The following is a 15,119-nucleotide window of genomic DNA, read 5'->3' as shown; positions in this document are numbered from 1 at the left end:
AACTTCCTAACAAGGGGAACTTCAGAGAAGTGAATTCCTACCCAGGGAGGTTAAGGATGTCCCTTCTCTTGAGAACTTTAAGATTACCCATCTGTGCTAGAGGAGGTGGGGGGAACAAATAAGATGACCTCTTTCAGGGAGAACCTCCCAAAGTCCTTCATCCTCAGAAATTCCCTTGTTCCTTCCCAGGCACAGAAAAATCTTTGCTGCCTAGCTTCCATCTCTTTTATTGCAATTCTAACCGCTCCCTCTGCCCTCCACGGAGCCCAGCCAGGCCCCTGGATTCACACAAAATCTCTTTAGGGCCTTGAAGCTTGGAGTATTGAGAGGAACCCCGATTCCACCTTCTCACCAACTATTCTCTCCCCCTCTCCTGTTCTCCTCTTGGGGATGTCAGTTACTGTTCTGAGCCCGCCCCTACCCAGGCCCTTTTTCCGGTGGTGTGTGCCAGCCCGTCCTGCATCCCACATCCCCAGCTGTTGACATTTCATTGCCCTTACCCACAAGACAAAGAAAGGGCCCCTTTTATTCAACAATAGGGGGAAAGATGGAGACAATGAGAAATTGTGCTTCCTGTGGGTGGGTCCAGAGAAGGACAAGACAGACAGACAGACAGACTGGGAGGCTGGACAGAAGGGTCTGGTTTCTTGAGGCAGCTGGAGGTCCTGGAAGTCTGAGTCCCACCTTGAGAGCTCTCTGCACAGGCAATGTGCACCCAGGCTCCAGCGGGCAGAGGTGAGGACTTCGCTGGGTGCAGGAGGGGAGGAGGCAGCTGCAGCTTGACAGCTATGGATCTTTGAGCCTCATTTGCAGTTCATCCCCGTGCCCACTGATCTAACATCCTCAGACCCACCAATCAGTCCACCCTTTCTCTGGTCCCAGAGCATCTGGAAGAGACGAGGCACCCCACTGTCCACATTCTTCCAGGTAATCATTCCAGGGCTGCCTCCCTTAGTCCCCCCACTTTGTGGGTCCGAACCCCTCATTCCAAGCCCCACATCTTCCCACAGCATTGTCCCCAGGACAGTGAGTGCCGCAGACACAATGCCTGGTCACAGGGCTGGACACCAGTCACTTAGCCTAGCTTAGTGGAGGGGCGGGTGGGTGGCTTGGCACCTTGGCTGCTTCTGTGAGCACAAGCCCTTCCTCAAAGGCCCAGAAGGAGTGACTGCACCCAGGGCCTCTTCCTCAAGCAGGACAGAAAGCTGCCAATCACTGCTCCCTCCACTCCTGTGAGGACACCGACTTCTAACCAGGTAGGCACTGGTGCTGCTGGCCACTCTCATTCTCTGTGAAGGGTGTGAAGAAGATAGGTGTGTGCCTGCTTTGAAATGCGGAAATATAGATCAGTGATTGACAGATCAATGCTTGAATCTCACCATCAAATGTGGCCTCAAATCCCAGAGAACTCCTCCTCTTACCAGCTGTGCGAGTGACCTCACTCAGGCTTCCTAAAATGGGTGTACCTTTGCTTGAGCATGTATAAAATGGGATTCAAACTCATTCCTACCTCCCAGGATTGCTGAGAGGAGTAAACATAAAGGTATACACGCAGAGTGCTTAGAGCGGGTTGAGGCACATTCACCTTTACACATGCTAGTGCCAGTTCTCATGACCATTGGTGCCTCACTCAATCTCCTGTGCCGCTGTGTCCCAGGCTCTCCTGTACAGAAGTAGCGCTCCCACTCATGTCCCTGTCCCTGATACTTTCCCTTTTAACCACTGGGAAGTTCTTTGGGTGCCTAACCCCCATTTCTCCTCTTGTCAGCTCATCTTCGGCCTTCATCTGGAGAAAGGAGCTCAGCTCCTTAGCTTTCCGACTCCTCCTCAGTGTTACCTCCCTCTCCCCATGTCCCAGATTTCCTTTCCAGAAGTCCTTACTGTGAGCTCATTCATTAACACATGATTTAGCACCTACTGTGTACCAGAAACTGCTGGGAGCTGCACATAATAAGCTAACACATACACAGCACTCGCTTCATATCAGGTACTATTTTAAGCATTTTATGTATGTTATTTCATCTACTCCTCAACTACTCAGTAGATGTGCATTATTATCTACACTTACTCATGAGGACCCTCAGGCAGAGAGAAGTGAAATAACTCCTTCAAAGTCATGCAATTAGGAAGTGGAGGTAGAAAATGAATAAAGCTAAGTTGAGGTTCTCGGTTCAATTTTTTACAATGGTCAAGGTGATGTAAGTACCGTGAAGAAGACTGAAAATCAATTACTGAAACAGTTGTGCTTGAAATAATTTTTACATTATAATTGGATATTTTACAACTTTATAATTACTGGGAAGCTCACTACATAGTCTAGATATGCATATGTATTACTTTCAAATTCACAGTTATTTAGTTGCTAATAAAAGTACTTCTAAGAAAAAAAAGTCCCCAGTCCAGTGCAGTAGGGGAACCCGATGAACAGGTCACAGTGCACTACAGGGTGGTGAAGTAGGGGAGAGGAAAGGTTTTCCAGAGGAGGTGAGGCCCAAACTGATGCCTTTGAGCAGAGGTGAGAGTGAACTTGGACTATTTTGGAGCCAGAAGTCTAATGTGTCTGGAGCACAGGGCCGAGAGCACAGGAGGTGCACAATGTTGGAGATGTGGGGAGAGGCTGGATTCCAGGGAGCTTGGAAGCTGTAGTTAGGAGACGACTTTATCCTCAGGGCCGAGGGAGCCACTGTCTTTAGCAGAAGAGTAACCAGATCACATCTACTCCGGTTTTGGATGGAGAGTGGGTGTTGGGAGCGCATAGAGACCGGAGCTGGCAATCAGGTGGCAAGACTTGGGAAGTAGCACTTGTGATGAGAAGTGGGGAGAGGTAGAGGACGTGTTAAAATAGGACCTGCTGACTGAAGCGATGGATGTGAGAGGATGAGGGGTGGGCCCAGGAGGCCTGGCCCAGAGGGGAGTTTGTTATTGCCCTCCTGCCCCCATCACCTTCCTTTTGCCACAAACGTCAGCTCCTTTTCTGCCCCCACGGCTTCTGGCTGGACAGTCCCCTCTGAGGAACCCCTGATGGAGACCATCTCCATACCCCCCATGCCCTTAGTCCTAAGGAACGCCCACCGTTTGTGCCCTGCAGACCTTGCTGGGCTGCCTCCCCATCATGCCAGGCAGGCTCAGCCTCCCCGCACTCTGCTTCTTCCTTCTCCCTTGGGCCTTCACCATCTGGCACAGAGCCCTGGGGGACCCAGGTAAGACCTCAGCCCGGCCCAGAGTCCGGGGAAGAGTGGGGCAGAAGCTCCAGGTGTGTGCGAAGTGCTGAGGGCAGCTGCCGGAGGTGCCCGGGGAGAGTCATTGCTGAGTGAGCCATGGAGGAGAGGCTTGGGGGAGTCTGGGGAACAGGGTCTGGATGGGCACTTGGGGCCGTGGGGCCAGGGGATTCCTGCCACTGTGACCCCCTCTGCCCAGCACCCCACCCTGGCCCCCACTACCTCCTGCCCCCCATCCACGAAGTCATTCACTCTCGTCGTGGGGCCACGGCCACGCTGCCCTGCGTCCTGGGTGCCCCGCCTCCCAGTTATAAGGTGCGCTGGAGCAAAGTGGAGCCTGGGGAGCTCCAGGAAACGCCGGTCCTCATCACCAATGGACTGCAAGCCAGGGGCTACGGGCCCCTGGGGGGGCGTGCCAGGATGCGGAGGGGGCATCGGCTAGACGCCTCCCTGGTCATCGCCAGCGTGCACCTGGAGGACGAGGGCAGGTACCGCTGTGAGCTCATCAACGGCATCGAGGATGAGAGCGTGGCGCTGACTCTGCGCCTGGAGGGTGAGGCCCTTCGGGTCCCGCCTCATTCTTCTCTTGCTGGGGTTCAGCCGCCTCCTCTCGGGGGTCCCAGGGTTCCTCTCCCGCCCGCTCCCGGGGTCCCCACAGCCCTCTCTCCTAGACTGCGCCGCTCTCCTCCCCACGTCTGCCGGCCCTCCCCAGGCTGTCCGCCACCCCCCAGGTGTGGTGTTTCCGTACCAGCCCAGCCGGGGCCGGTACCAGTTCAATTACTACGAGGCGAAGCAGGCGTGCGAAGAGCAGGACGGACGCCTGGCCACCTACGCCCAGCTGTACCAGGGTGAGCGGCCGAACGCGGGGACTGCCAGGCCCTCTCCGGGCTGCCACGTGGGCCCCAGCGGGGGCGTGCTCGCGGCCGGCGCCCGCGGGTGACGCCCCCAACCCGCCGACCACGCCCCCCATCTCCCGCCAGCGTGGACGGAGGGTTTGGACTGGTGTAACGCGGGATGGCTGCTCGAGGGCTCCGTGCGCTACCCTGTGCTCACGGCGCGCGCTCCGTGCGGAGGCCGAGGTCGGCCAGGGATCCGCAGCTACGGGCCCCGCGACCAGAAGCGCGACCGCTACGACGCCTTCTGCTTCACCTCCGCTCTGGCGGGTGAGGGGCGGGGCGAGCGCACCCCTGCGACCGGAGGGGGTGGGGCCCGGAGGGCTGCGGGGAAGAGACCCTCCCTGCCTGCCACGGGTGCGGAGCGAGCGAGCGTGGCAGGGATTTGGGGCGGGGTCTGAGGAATGGGGCGGGGAAAGAACTGGCTGCTGCTGATCCCCCGCAGGCCTAGTTGTGCCTTTAGGACATTGCCCCCCTCCATCGCTCCGCCCACACAGGATCCAGCCCTCCTCCCGCAGCTCCACCTGCGCGCCCCCGCCTCTATGCTCCCTCACCTCCTATCCAAGTTGGGTTCCGCCCCTCCACCGGCTGCCCCCGACTCCGCTCCTGCCTCATCCCGCCCTGCCGGCTCTTGGCCAGTCGCTGACCCGCTCCGGTCCCCAGGCCACGTGTTCTTCGTGCCCGGGCGGCTGACGCTGTCTGAAGCCCACGCGGCGTGCCGGCGGCGTGGGGCCCTGGTGGCCAAGGTCGGGCACCTCTACGCCGCCTGGAAGTTCTCGGGGCTGGACCAGTGCGACGGCGGCTGGCTGGCTGACGGCAGCGTGCGCTTCCCCATCACCACGCCGCGGCCGCGCTGCGGGGGCCTCCCTGATCCCGGAGTGCGCAGCTTTGGCTTCCCCAGACCCCAGCAGGCGGCCTACGGGACCTACTGCTACTCCGAATAGCGGCCCACTGCACCCCCTCGGCGTGCGCGACAAAGCCTGCGAGTCCGGGTGGGTGTTGGTCTCCCCTGTCCCGCGAACCTCCCCTTCCGTCAGGCTAGGAGCACCCCCTGCTGACCCGCCTTCCTGGCCGAGGGCTGCGAGCCACGGATCCCGGCTGGCTGGGTGTCGGGAGGGGAGGTGCTGGCGCCTCTGGTGGCAGGGTGGGCCTTCGCACCCACGGGATTGAGGACCAGCAGCGGTGCGCCTGCCTCCGCATCTTTTGCTAGGGGGCGGAGGGCGCCCAGAGGACATTAACTGATTTCTGTGTTTAGCAATAAAATAACTTGAGGACTCTGTGTTGGGCGAAGCTGTAAGCGCGGCGAGGCATGGCGGGTGAGACGGATGACCTTGGACTCAGCGTGCTGACTGTGCCCCAAGAAGACAAAGTAAGAGGAGGAGCTGTTGCCGCTGGGGAGTGGGAATTGCGAGGAGAGGGCAACAAAAGGTCGAGGGAGACTTGGAAGCACCATCGTCAGCCTGGCGGCGGAGTGACGCCAGAGAACTCAGGATGGTGTTACGCCAGGCGCCACGAGGGGGCGCCACACACCAAAGCTTAGTTCAAATCTGCCAGGAGAAAAGCCCCAGGTCTACCCATGGCACCACAGAACAAACATTAGATGGACCTAAACATACCTCAAAATGTGTTTGTATCCTGCCAGTCCCCCAGAAGGACTTGCAGGACTGCTTAAAGACAGGAAAGTCATACGGGGAAGTAACTCTGCAGGCACCAATGCCAAAGAGGTCCCTGCTAGGTTGCTAGTTCAGGGTGATTGTGCATAGGGTTTAGCATTCACCACCATTATGGCCGCCAAGGCAAAAGGGCGACCCGAACCATGAACATTCTTAACATCTAGCTAAAGGAAACGTACCAGGACCTCAAGACACAAACTCAAATGTCAACTCGTTTTTCTTTAATATATAAATATTTTTGGATTTTATTTAAGCGGTCTAACTACAACACAAAAAGCCTGCGCTAGAGAATAAGAGTGACTGGAGCAAAGGATGTGAACTTCCTAACAGTGCTCAATGCGTATTGTAAAACTGCTTTCTAAGAGGGTTCTTGCAATAATTTTTTAAAAGACTTCTTACGGGACTTTATATACAAGGAATGATCAAACGAACAGCATACCAGTAACCCTCGTGCGGCAAATGCAGTATTTGTGCCAATTCCTAAGCTTTGGTTTTCTCTTCCTGGTCGCTGGATAGTAATATTTGCCTCCTAAGTTTGTTGTGAGCAATTAACAGGCAATGCATGTACTAAGTAGTACATGTCTGAAACACATAAGGGCCACTCAGAAAGTGGTACCTATAATAATAAGTGATTATTATTACTATTATAACAGAACTACAATAATAATTATTATCCAGATTCTTACCAGGTAGAATAGGATTGGTTGCTGTATCACACTCTATTAGGATAAGTTAACTATGCTGTGATAACAAACAACTCCCAAATCTCAGTGGCTTAAAACAACAAAGGTTTGTATCTCACGCAGGCTACATGTGCATCCTGGTCAAAAGGAGACTCTTCTCATTTTAGTTATTCAGGAACCCAGGCTGACAGAGTGGCCTCCATAGCAAATGCTGTCAATCATCATGCTAGAAGGAAAAAAAAAAGAGCCCTGGAGCTCAGACGGTCACAGAGGGTCACTACAGCCTGGAGGGACACCTGTCCTTGTCTCATCTGTTCACAACTCATTCTCTTCTGTGAACTGATAACATGGCCCCACTCAGTCACAAGGAGGCAGGAAAGAGACATCTTATCTTGGCCTAGAAGTGGAACTGGAAATATTTGATTAACAGCACTAATATCTACCATAAGCACAAAAGAAGACAGTCTAGAATCTGGGGCCTATTGGTAGTCACCCATTCTCCCACTGCATGCTCTTCCAGGTTTTCTAAGTTCTCGCCTATTTTGAAGTCAGAGCCCCAGAAGGCCAAGACTGTGGGCCTAGAAGCTCAGCAGCTTCAGCCTTTGTCAAAAGACCATATGAGAAGTGGTCACAGGAGTTGTTTTCCATTTGTTCTGGAAAGTTCTGGTTCCTCAACTATAGTATTGCCTGACAACTAATTCTTACAACTACTCTCCATACTGCTGTAACAATTTTTTTAATGGAGAATTTCAAACATACACACAAATAGAATAGTATCACGAATCCCCCATCATCCAGTTTGACCGTTTCACAATTCTGCCCTTCTTGTTTCATGAATTCCTGCTTGTGTTTTCTTTTGCTGGGGGTATTTTAAAGCAAATCCCAGACAGTCTATCATTTCACTCGTAAATACTCAGTACTATTTCTAACACACAGTGACTTAAAAATAACCACAATTCCATGATCACACTCTGCTGACTAAATTAATGTCATCTAATATTTAGTTCATGATCAATTTCTCCTGCATATCTAAAAATATATAATATTATAGTTGATTTGTTCAAACCAGGACTCAGCTAAGGTCTACTCACTGCATTTAATTAATTTTTTGGAGTTACTTTTTAAAGCATCTTTTAAGCTGTGCTTCATCCTTCTTCCTCTTATCTATGCCATTTTGTTTGTTTGTTGAAGAAACTGGGTCATTCTCCTGTCAAGCTTCCCATATTCTGGATTTGGTTGAGTGCATCCTTGCAGTGTCATTTAACATGTTCCGCTGTCCCCTGTAAATTACATTTATATTTTTATTTAATTTGATTTAATGTTCAGTTTGATTAAATGGCCATTCACTTTTTCCAGGAATATTTTATGAGTGATACCATATACTCTTTTTATCACATCAGGAGGTATGTGGTGTCTGGCTGTTGTATTAAAATAGTGATGCTAAGGTTGAGCAGTAAATTCACATAGTGTCAGTCTGATCCATTCAAAGCTCATTTCATTAGTTTCATATTAGCTGCTGTAACAAATCACCACAAACTTGATGGCTTGAGACAACAGAAGTTTATTCTTTTACATTCTGGAGGCCAAAAGCCCAAACTCAAAATGCTGGCATTTCCTCTGGTGACTCTGAGAATCCTTTCCTGCCCCTTCTATCTAGTGGTAGCCAGTGGCATCCCTTGGCTTTCTGTCTTCAATCTCTGTCTCTGTGGTCACATTGCCTCTTCCTCTTCACGTGCCTGTGTCTTCTCTACTGTCTCTCATAAGGACACTTGTCACTGGATTTATCCCACCTGGCTAATCCAGGATAATCTCATCTCAAAACCATTAACTGTGTTTAAGGAATGAATTCATGTAATAAATTGTATCTGCAAAGACCATTTATCCAGACAAGTTAACATTCACAAGTTTCAGGGACTAGGATAAGGACATAACTTTTTGTGCCTACAAGTCAACCCACTACACCCATCAGTTTTTTACCTACTGGCTGCTGACAGTCATTGTCTAGATCCAGTATTATATTAGGAGTGCAAAATGGAGATGTTCTAATTTCATCATTGCTCTTTCATTTACTAGCTGGGAATCATCTATAAAGAAAAATTTCCCTCAATTATTTTATTACTCTAACATATAATCCACTTGGGAAAGGTAGGCTTAATGCCTGATTCTCTTCCATTTGTCTTAGATAGATGCAACGGACTAAATGTTTGCATCCCCCCGACCCCCCCAGCCTCCCACCCCACCTCAAATTCATATGTTAAAAGTCTACTGTCTAAGGAGATGGTATTTGGAGAGGGGGCCTTTGGGAGGCAATTAAATCATGAGGGCAGGGCCCTCATGATGGGATGGGTGTCATTATAAGAAAAGGGAGAACTTGCTCCCTGTCTCTGGTCTCCACCATGTGCGAGTGCAATGGGAAGACACCAGATCTGGGGGCCTCCAGAACTGTGAGAAATAAATGTTTGTTGTTTAAGCCACCCAGTCTGTGGTAGTGCGTTATAGCAGCCTGAACTAAGACAACAGGGTTCCCCCAAAACAGATGTTGAGCCAAGACTCTGAGTGTGAGTAGTTTACTTGGGAGGTAATGCTAAGAGGCACTGGTGGAGTGGAGACAGACGGGGAAGTGAAGGAAGCCAGTGAGAGGCGTACAACAGAGCAGGGAAGCAACCGCGGCTCAGTCCTCCTGGGGAAGTCTGGAAGACCGTATAGAGCCCATCTCAGAGAATCCCACCTGATGGACAAAGAAACCCAGATATTACTCGTGAACTTCCTGGGTGAAAGGTGACGCCTGCTTCTGGGGGCATTAGCCCTCTCACCTTCCTAGCTAGCCCTGAGCGCAAACATGCTCCCACAGCCAGAAAAAAGGACCTCGGGCAGAGCCACAGGTGTTCACCAAGAAGCCTTCCCCCTGTAGAGTGAATGCTGAAGGATAGGGTGACAGCACAATCCACCCTCTGCACTGCTGCACTCCATTTGTGCCCCACGTTAAGTTCAGGTTGTCCTGTCACTGATTCTCTAAGGTGGTGGCTGACTACAGTTTCTAATTCTTTAAAGAGAAAGCAGGGCTCTGCTTACAATAGTGGGGCTCCTCGGGCAAAACTACAGTCACCATGGCAGCAGCTGTTTCCAAGGCCATAATCAATATTCAGCATCTCCTTCCTCCAGGTTCATTCTGTTGGTCTTCGGGCCTTTCACAGTGGAAAAACCCAGACCTTCATCCCTGAAGGCCTCAGCCTTTCATTCCGATGCCCTTGACAGGCCAACATTGCTGCAAATGCTTATCTGTGACTACCTCTGGACACAGGATAATCAAGATCAAATGTCTTTGCCAGTGTAATTCTTTTCTTTGCCTACTGGTCAGTTGGCATGAGGTGCCCCTAATATCCCAGAGGCTGCTGCAGCCTTACTTAGGTTTGGTGGTGCTCTTACTGTGACCCCTGGTGGCACATCTCCCGCCCTAGGAACTAGGCAGGGCTTCTCATCCTGCAGAGCCTCAATTTATAGGGACAGGAAGCACAAATTCCCCAAGTGGGTCTCTGGGACTGATGGTGAGAGGGGTATTTTACTTGTATACCTTGCTGCTGTATCCATGATTTCTAGCCATCTGGGATACAGGACAATAATGGCATTGGTTCAATATATATACTGCATTTTGAAGGCCAGGACCCTCACCCCAGAGGATGTTTTCCCCAAGCTGGTATTTAGATGTGCTATAAAGAAGCTATGCTAATGTGCTGGCAGGCTGGCACTTTTGAGGCCTATTGTAGGGCCAATGGATCCTGTGGTCATGTGCTCATTGTCACATTCCCTTCACTGATTCGTGGTGATACTACAGGGGAGCTCAGAAGGATAAATAATTTTCTTTATGTCCTTGGATGTTGGTTCTGACCAAGGCACTCAGGCAGGGAAGGCAAATCATATCCGGCATATGTGTTGATACCAGTCAGGAGATGCTGCTCCCCCAGGCAGATTGAAAGAGTTACATTGTAACCAGCATGCTTCTCAGTGGCTGGTTGGTCTCTTTGAAGGATGGGACCACGCTGAGCATTCAGCACCCATCTCTGCTGCTAACAGGTTGAACACCCAGTAGCCCTGATGAGAAGGAGCCCGTGTTGTGAGCTCTTGCAGTCTCCTTTTCTACCACCACAATTCCTTGGTTCACAGGCCCACTGGGCAAGCCCTGGCATGGCACAGGACAAAGGCTGACTGTTCTGCACTGGAGTCCCTCTGGCCCCCTGGCTTTTCAGTGTGTCCTCTGCAGTGAATGTTCTTTAATGACACGGCCGTAAGACACAATGCCCACTCCTGTAAGTCTATCCATATAGCTCTTCCCTAGACTTCCTTATCTCCAACCTTCCAGTCCTGCCCAATCCTGGCCTGGCCAATCAACTACGCCATTTGCCAATGCTCGAGAGTCCATGTATATACTTCCCTTAAGTCACCTCTTGCTGCAAAGGAAGTGGCAGTGCACTGTGTGAGACCGCCTGTTCCTCACTGCTGTCTCTCAGGGCCAACCCTGATTGGGGCTGCAGTGCGGCAGCGGTCCACGGTTAGCTCCCATCAATAAATCAAAGTGACCCATCCATGAGCCAGACTTTTTCCTCTGAAGCCTGACTGCAGAGAAGCCCCGCAAGGCTATGGGTGAGCTGAGAGGGAGGCCTGGGCACTGCAGGGGTAAGTCCTGTGGGAGTTCCTGCTTCCTGCTCATGTAGCTTACTTGTACCCTCTGAATGCATTCACACCCAATCACAAATGTACCATTTTGGATTGGGCTGTGCGCACCCATGTGTGCTCAGGACTTGCTCATCGAATTCCTAGGTATTGATAGGAAAGTGAGACACGGAAGGGAAGGAGTCCAATAAATAACTGAGCAAATTATCCAAACAATTGAACAGGTTGATGATTGTGGGAGCTCAGAGCTAATGGGAACCCTGGGACATGTAGGGAGCTTGCCTCACGGTATTCCCACATGCCAGTCAAGGGGGCCAGAGTTTTAGTTGACTACTCGCCCTCTGTCAGTTTCCAGGGACACGGACTCTCGTGCACTTCTGACTTGCTGTCCACTTTGGCTGAGCACACCTCCACGGTCAGAAAAAAATCCTCAGGCAGTCAGCAGCAGCCTCAGGCTTGTGGAGGGGACTGCTAAGGGCATATAGTATATCGGGATCTGCAGTTCCCCATCGATTTTCAAAATTGAGAGTTGGTGCCCTATCAATGTCCAAATGTGACCAGTGATTTTATTTTTTAGTATCATTATGAACACATATATTTGATGTGTTTCAATTTCTTGTAGTCATTATTCATTTTAATTCTGCCCTTATTCAAATAATGCTCCTTGGACATTAGGAGTCTTCTGAAATTGGCTCCTCGGCCCTTTTGACAAGAGCCTGACTTGAGTCTCCTAACTTCCTTATTCTCAAGTATGACAACCTTTCTTGACCCAGACCTGGAGTTTTCAACTAGAGTCCTGTCCTTTTAGTGGAAAGGGCTAGTTAGAGACCATAATCTGGGCCAAAGGGAGATTCATTGTTACTGGGTTGTCACTGGCCTTAAGCCTTTTCAGTACACCTGAGATATATATACAAATCTTGAGTTCATGCTGTTATTTCCAATTCAGATTGCTTTCCTTACACTGAAAATCTTAGTTCCTAACACCATTACTATAATTACTTGCTTTATCACACTAAATAGTGCTTTTCAAAATAATGCCAACATTAAGATTTCTCCATGGTTCTTTTTGTTCTCAGGAATGTGTTGTCAAAATGCTGAGTTTTATAATCACTTAAAGAAAATTCTTCTATGTGGCTTTGCCTCTAGCTTCACATGCTAGGTGTGTTTACTTCACTTTGTTTTAGATTTTTAGAGAGTGCATTACTTCTTTTTAATTAAATCTAAAATCAATTAATTTTTTTCCAATTCAATTTTGTTTTAATTATGTAAGACATTTCCATGGTTCCAACACCAAAACCATCGAACAGGGTGTTATTAACATTTTGCAGGTGAAAAAGCTGAGGATCAGAGAGAATGGTACCTGCCCCAGCACCATAGAAAGTGAGTAGGCTTTCACCATCAGGAGGCAGGGAGCCTGAAGATGGGCTGGGCTGTGTCTCAAGTAGATTTGGGTATACTCAGACTCAAGCCCTCCAGTGCCTTCAGTTGTTCTTTCTGGAACAGTCTGTGGTGTCCTTGGAACACAAGAGTTTGCACCCTCCAAAGCAAGGGTGTATCAGCTTGGGGGGACACTTGGCTCCTGCTCATGCACCAGGGGCTCTCCCACAGTGCTGTTCAGCTTGTGGGTCCCATCACTGTCTTCCCACCCCCACCCCCAATGCGTTCAGCTGCAGGAGCCCTGAGAGCCACACCAAGTCATTCCTGGGCTGGGGTCCCGTGCTTCCTGGCCCCTTTCAGCAGCTATCAAAGACCCCATTCTCCAAACACAGCTGTGCCAGCGTTCAGCACTGCATTCATCCCCCCCTTTTCAGCCCCACTCCCACGTCCCCACGGCATAGGACCCAGGTGCCTGTGTAATGTGCAGGGCCTCTGAGAGGAACCAAGCTGCCTGTGCCCCCACCCCTTGTGCCCCTAAGTGGGGGGCAGGTGTTCAAGGGGCTGGAAGGACAGGCTCTCCCAGTGGCCACTGTGGCTACGAATCCAGTAAGGAAGGCTCAAGGCTAATACTGGAGCTGGAGGGAGCTGGTGGGGAACAACTTGGAGGTGGGATTCTATTTCCTCAACTTGGGTCATGGCCTCAGCTTTGGCCTGGATGGGGGATGTCAGGGTGGAGGGGGAGCGGAGCAGCAGGAGATTGATTGTTCTCATCCAGAGGGCCTGGAAAACTCCCCAGGGCTCAGGACGCTTGGAGATGAGCCAGCTGGGCTGCGCTTGGGAAAGAGGAGAGCTGCCCCCTCTCTCCCTCCTTCTCTTTCTTCTCTCCATCTCCCCCATTTTCTCTCCCCTGAAAGAAAGGCAGCTTGGGGGGGCCTGGAAGGAACCCTGGCCTGGTAGTCAGGACACTTGGTTTTTGGTTATGGTCAGTCATTGACATGCTTTGTGACCCTAGATAGTCACTTCATCTCTGGGTCTTAGTTTCCTTGTCCAGAAGCTACCTACGGTTACCTGAGACATTCTCCTTCTGTTACTGGGGCAGGAATTCTACTTGAAATCTGACTTCCATGCTTTCTGTGTCCTTTGATCCTGTCTGCCTTCAGCCAGTCCCTGAGGATCCCTTTCTTAGACCTCCAGGGGAAGGCCTTGGTTCTTGCCTCTTCTCAGAAAGGGAATAAAAATGGGGGCCACGAGGGAGTTACCTGGTCATGAGTCAAGATTCAAGTAAAGATAGCAAAGGAAGTCCCTGATCAGCAATTGCCAGTTCAAACTGCGACAGGTGGGTTAGACTTAAGCCTGTATTTCTAAAGCTGGACATGTTGGAAAGGTCTCGGGGAGAGGCTCAGTCCCCCACCTGGGAAATCCTGGGAAATGACTCCTCTCTCAAATATGGAGCCTTTTCCAACCCATTCACGGAGGCATGTCCCGAAGACCTCTGCAGATGGGGGCGTGTGAGTGTAAGAATGTGTGTGCGTGCGTGTGTGCATGTGACTAGCTAAGAAAAAGGACTAAGTTTTGCTGAGCCCAGCCTATGGGCCAAGTGCTTCCCTTACCCAGCCCAAGTGCAATAGCTATTACCCAGTGCAGTGGGTACCGTTCAGCTCATTGTACAGAAGAAGAAACAGTTATGGTGAAAGGTTTTGCTGCTGCAAATGGCAAAACAGGAGTTTGCCCTTGGTGCCCAGAAACCTGACTGTCACCAATTTTCACAGCAGCAGCTGTCTTCTCTCTCACCCTGTCTGGTTTCCCACCAGGGATCTGCCTCTTGGAACAGACTGTCTGGTGCCAGCCCTTGTCCAGATCCAGGTGCTGCGGCCTCAGTCAAGGTTGGACTCCCCCAGGGCGCCAAAATGTGTGCCCATGCTACTAGTCACGAAGGGAGGTGGCAAAGAAGGTCATTTTCTTGGTCTTTCCTGATTACAGCCGGGTTTCCCGAGGCGAGAACTGTGGTTACATGCAAGCCAACACTGGGATTGAATTTCAGCCACTTGGTTGCCTGGCTCTGCCTGGCGGGGTGCGAGCCCCACGGAGCCCCTGTAGAGCCGAGCGTAGCCCGTGTGGGGGCAGGCTGGATGCACACATCATTGCTGAGGCTGTCCTGGCAGAGGGGAGTTCTCTTTCAACTCAGGGATGCAGGGTCTGGGGGGAGCAAAGGAAGGTCCTAGGGCTACTAGGCGCTGCCCAGGTCTGTTCCCAAAGGCCTTCTCAGATCGCCCTCTCCACTAGAGGACTTGGGACAACATTACCAAGGCCTAAAATAAGTGCCTGGTCCAGAGTGGACATTCGGACATGCACTTAATACTTGTTTAATGAAATGAATAAATGGAGGTCTCTTCTTCCCCAGACTCTCCCAGACATCTTGCTCTGCCCTCTTCATCTCACATCCCTGCCAGGGCATTTCTCTTATTGAGGGATCCTACCATCCACCACCCCCAGGTTTTCTTGTCCTATCTCTAGAGTAGATAGATCTCTGGGAAGGGGCCCATCTTACCTTTAGGTCATCAAGGATTTGGGGAGGAGTTTTATTGTGAGCTTCTCAAAGCCCTTGGG

At 51.0% G+C, this 15,119-nt stretch overlaps 1 protein-coding gene across 12 annotated transcripts; it reads left to right on the top strand.

Annotated features, from left to right (window-relative positions):
• The first annotated feature begins 592 nt into the window (after positions 1-592).
• Positions 593-12,236, top strand: HAPLN2 (hyaluronan and proteoglycan link protein 2). 12 transcript variants are annotated; one of them, XM_017639772.3, is made up of 9 exons: positions 593-735; positions 883-927; positions 1,154-1,256; positions 3,089-3,200; positions 3,418-3,771; positions 3,950-4,066; positions 4,199-4,381; positions 4,775-5,103; positions 5,367-12,236. In XM_017639772.3, the coding sequence occupies exons 4-8, from the start codon at positions 3,113-3,115 to the stop codon at positions 5,053-5,055; spliced, it is 1,023 nt and encodes a 340-aa protein (XP_017495261.1). In that variant the 5' UTR covers positions 593-735; positions 883-927; positions 1,154-1,256; positions 3,089-3,112; the 3' UTR covers positions 5,056-5,103; positions 5,367-12,236. The 12 variants fall into 12 exon arrangements, with proteins under 12 accessions (XP_017495261.1, XP_017495262.1, XP_017495260.1 ...); XM_017639773.3 differs by having other exon boundaries at positions 5,403-12,235; XM_017639776.3 differs by adding an exon at positions 2,670-2,778 and having other exon boundaries at positions 649-735; positions 1,197-1,256; positions 4,775-5,390.
• Positions 12,237-15,119: the final 2,883 nt, after the last annotated feature.

This window comes from Manis javanica, chromosome 14 (genome assembly GCF_040802235.1).
Source record: "Manis javanica isolate MJ-LG chromosome 14, MJ_LKY, whole genome shotgun sequence".
In the NCBI taxonomy this organism is placed as follows: domain Eukaryota; kingdom Metazoa; phylum Chordata; class Mammalia; order Pholidota; family Manidae; genus Manis; species Manis javanica.
This window is presented reverse-complemented; position numbering and strand designations above follow the sequence as displayed.

Bases quoted from the DNA above. Each gene is read 5' to 3' on its own strand.
- HAPLN2 (XM_017639775.3), top strand. From the start codon at position 708: ATGTGCACCCAGGCTCCAGCGGGCAGAG. The intron at 928-1,196 runs GTAATCATTCCA...TTCCTCAAGCAG, and splicing joins CACTGTCCACATTCTTCCAG to GACAGAAAGCTGCCAATCAC. The intron at 4,382-4,774 runs GTGAGGGGCGGG...TCCGGTCCCCAG, and splicing joins CTTCACCTCCGCTCTGGCGG to GCCACGTGTTCTTCGTGCCC.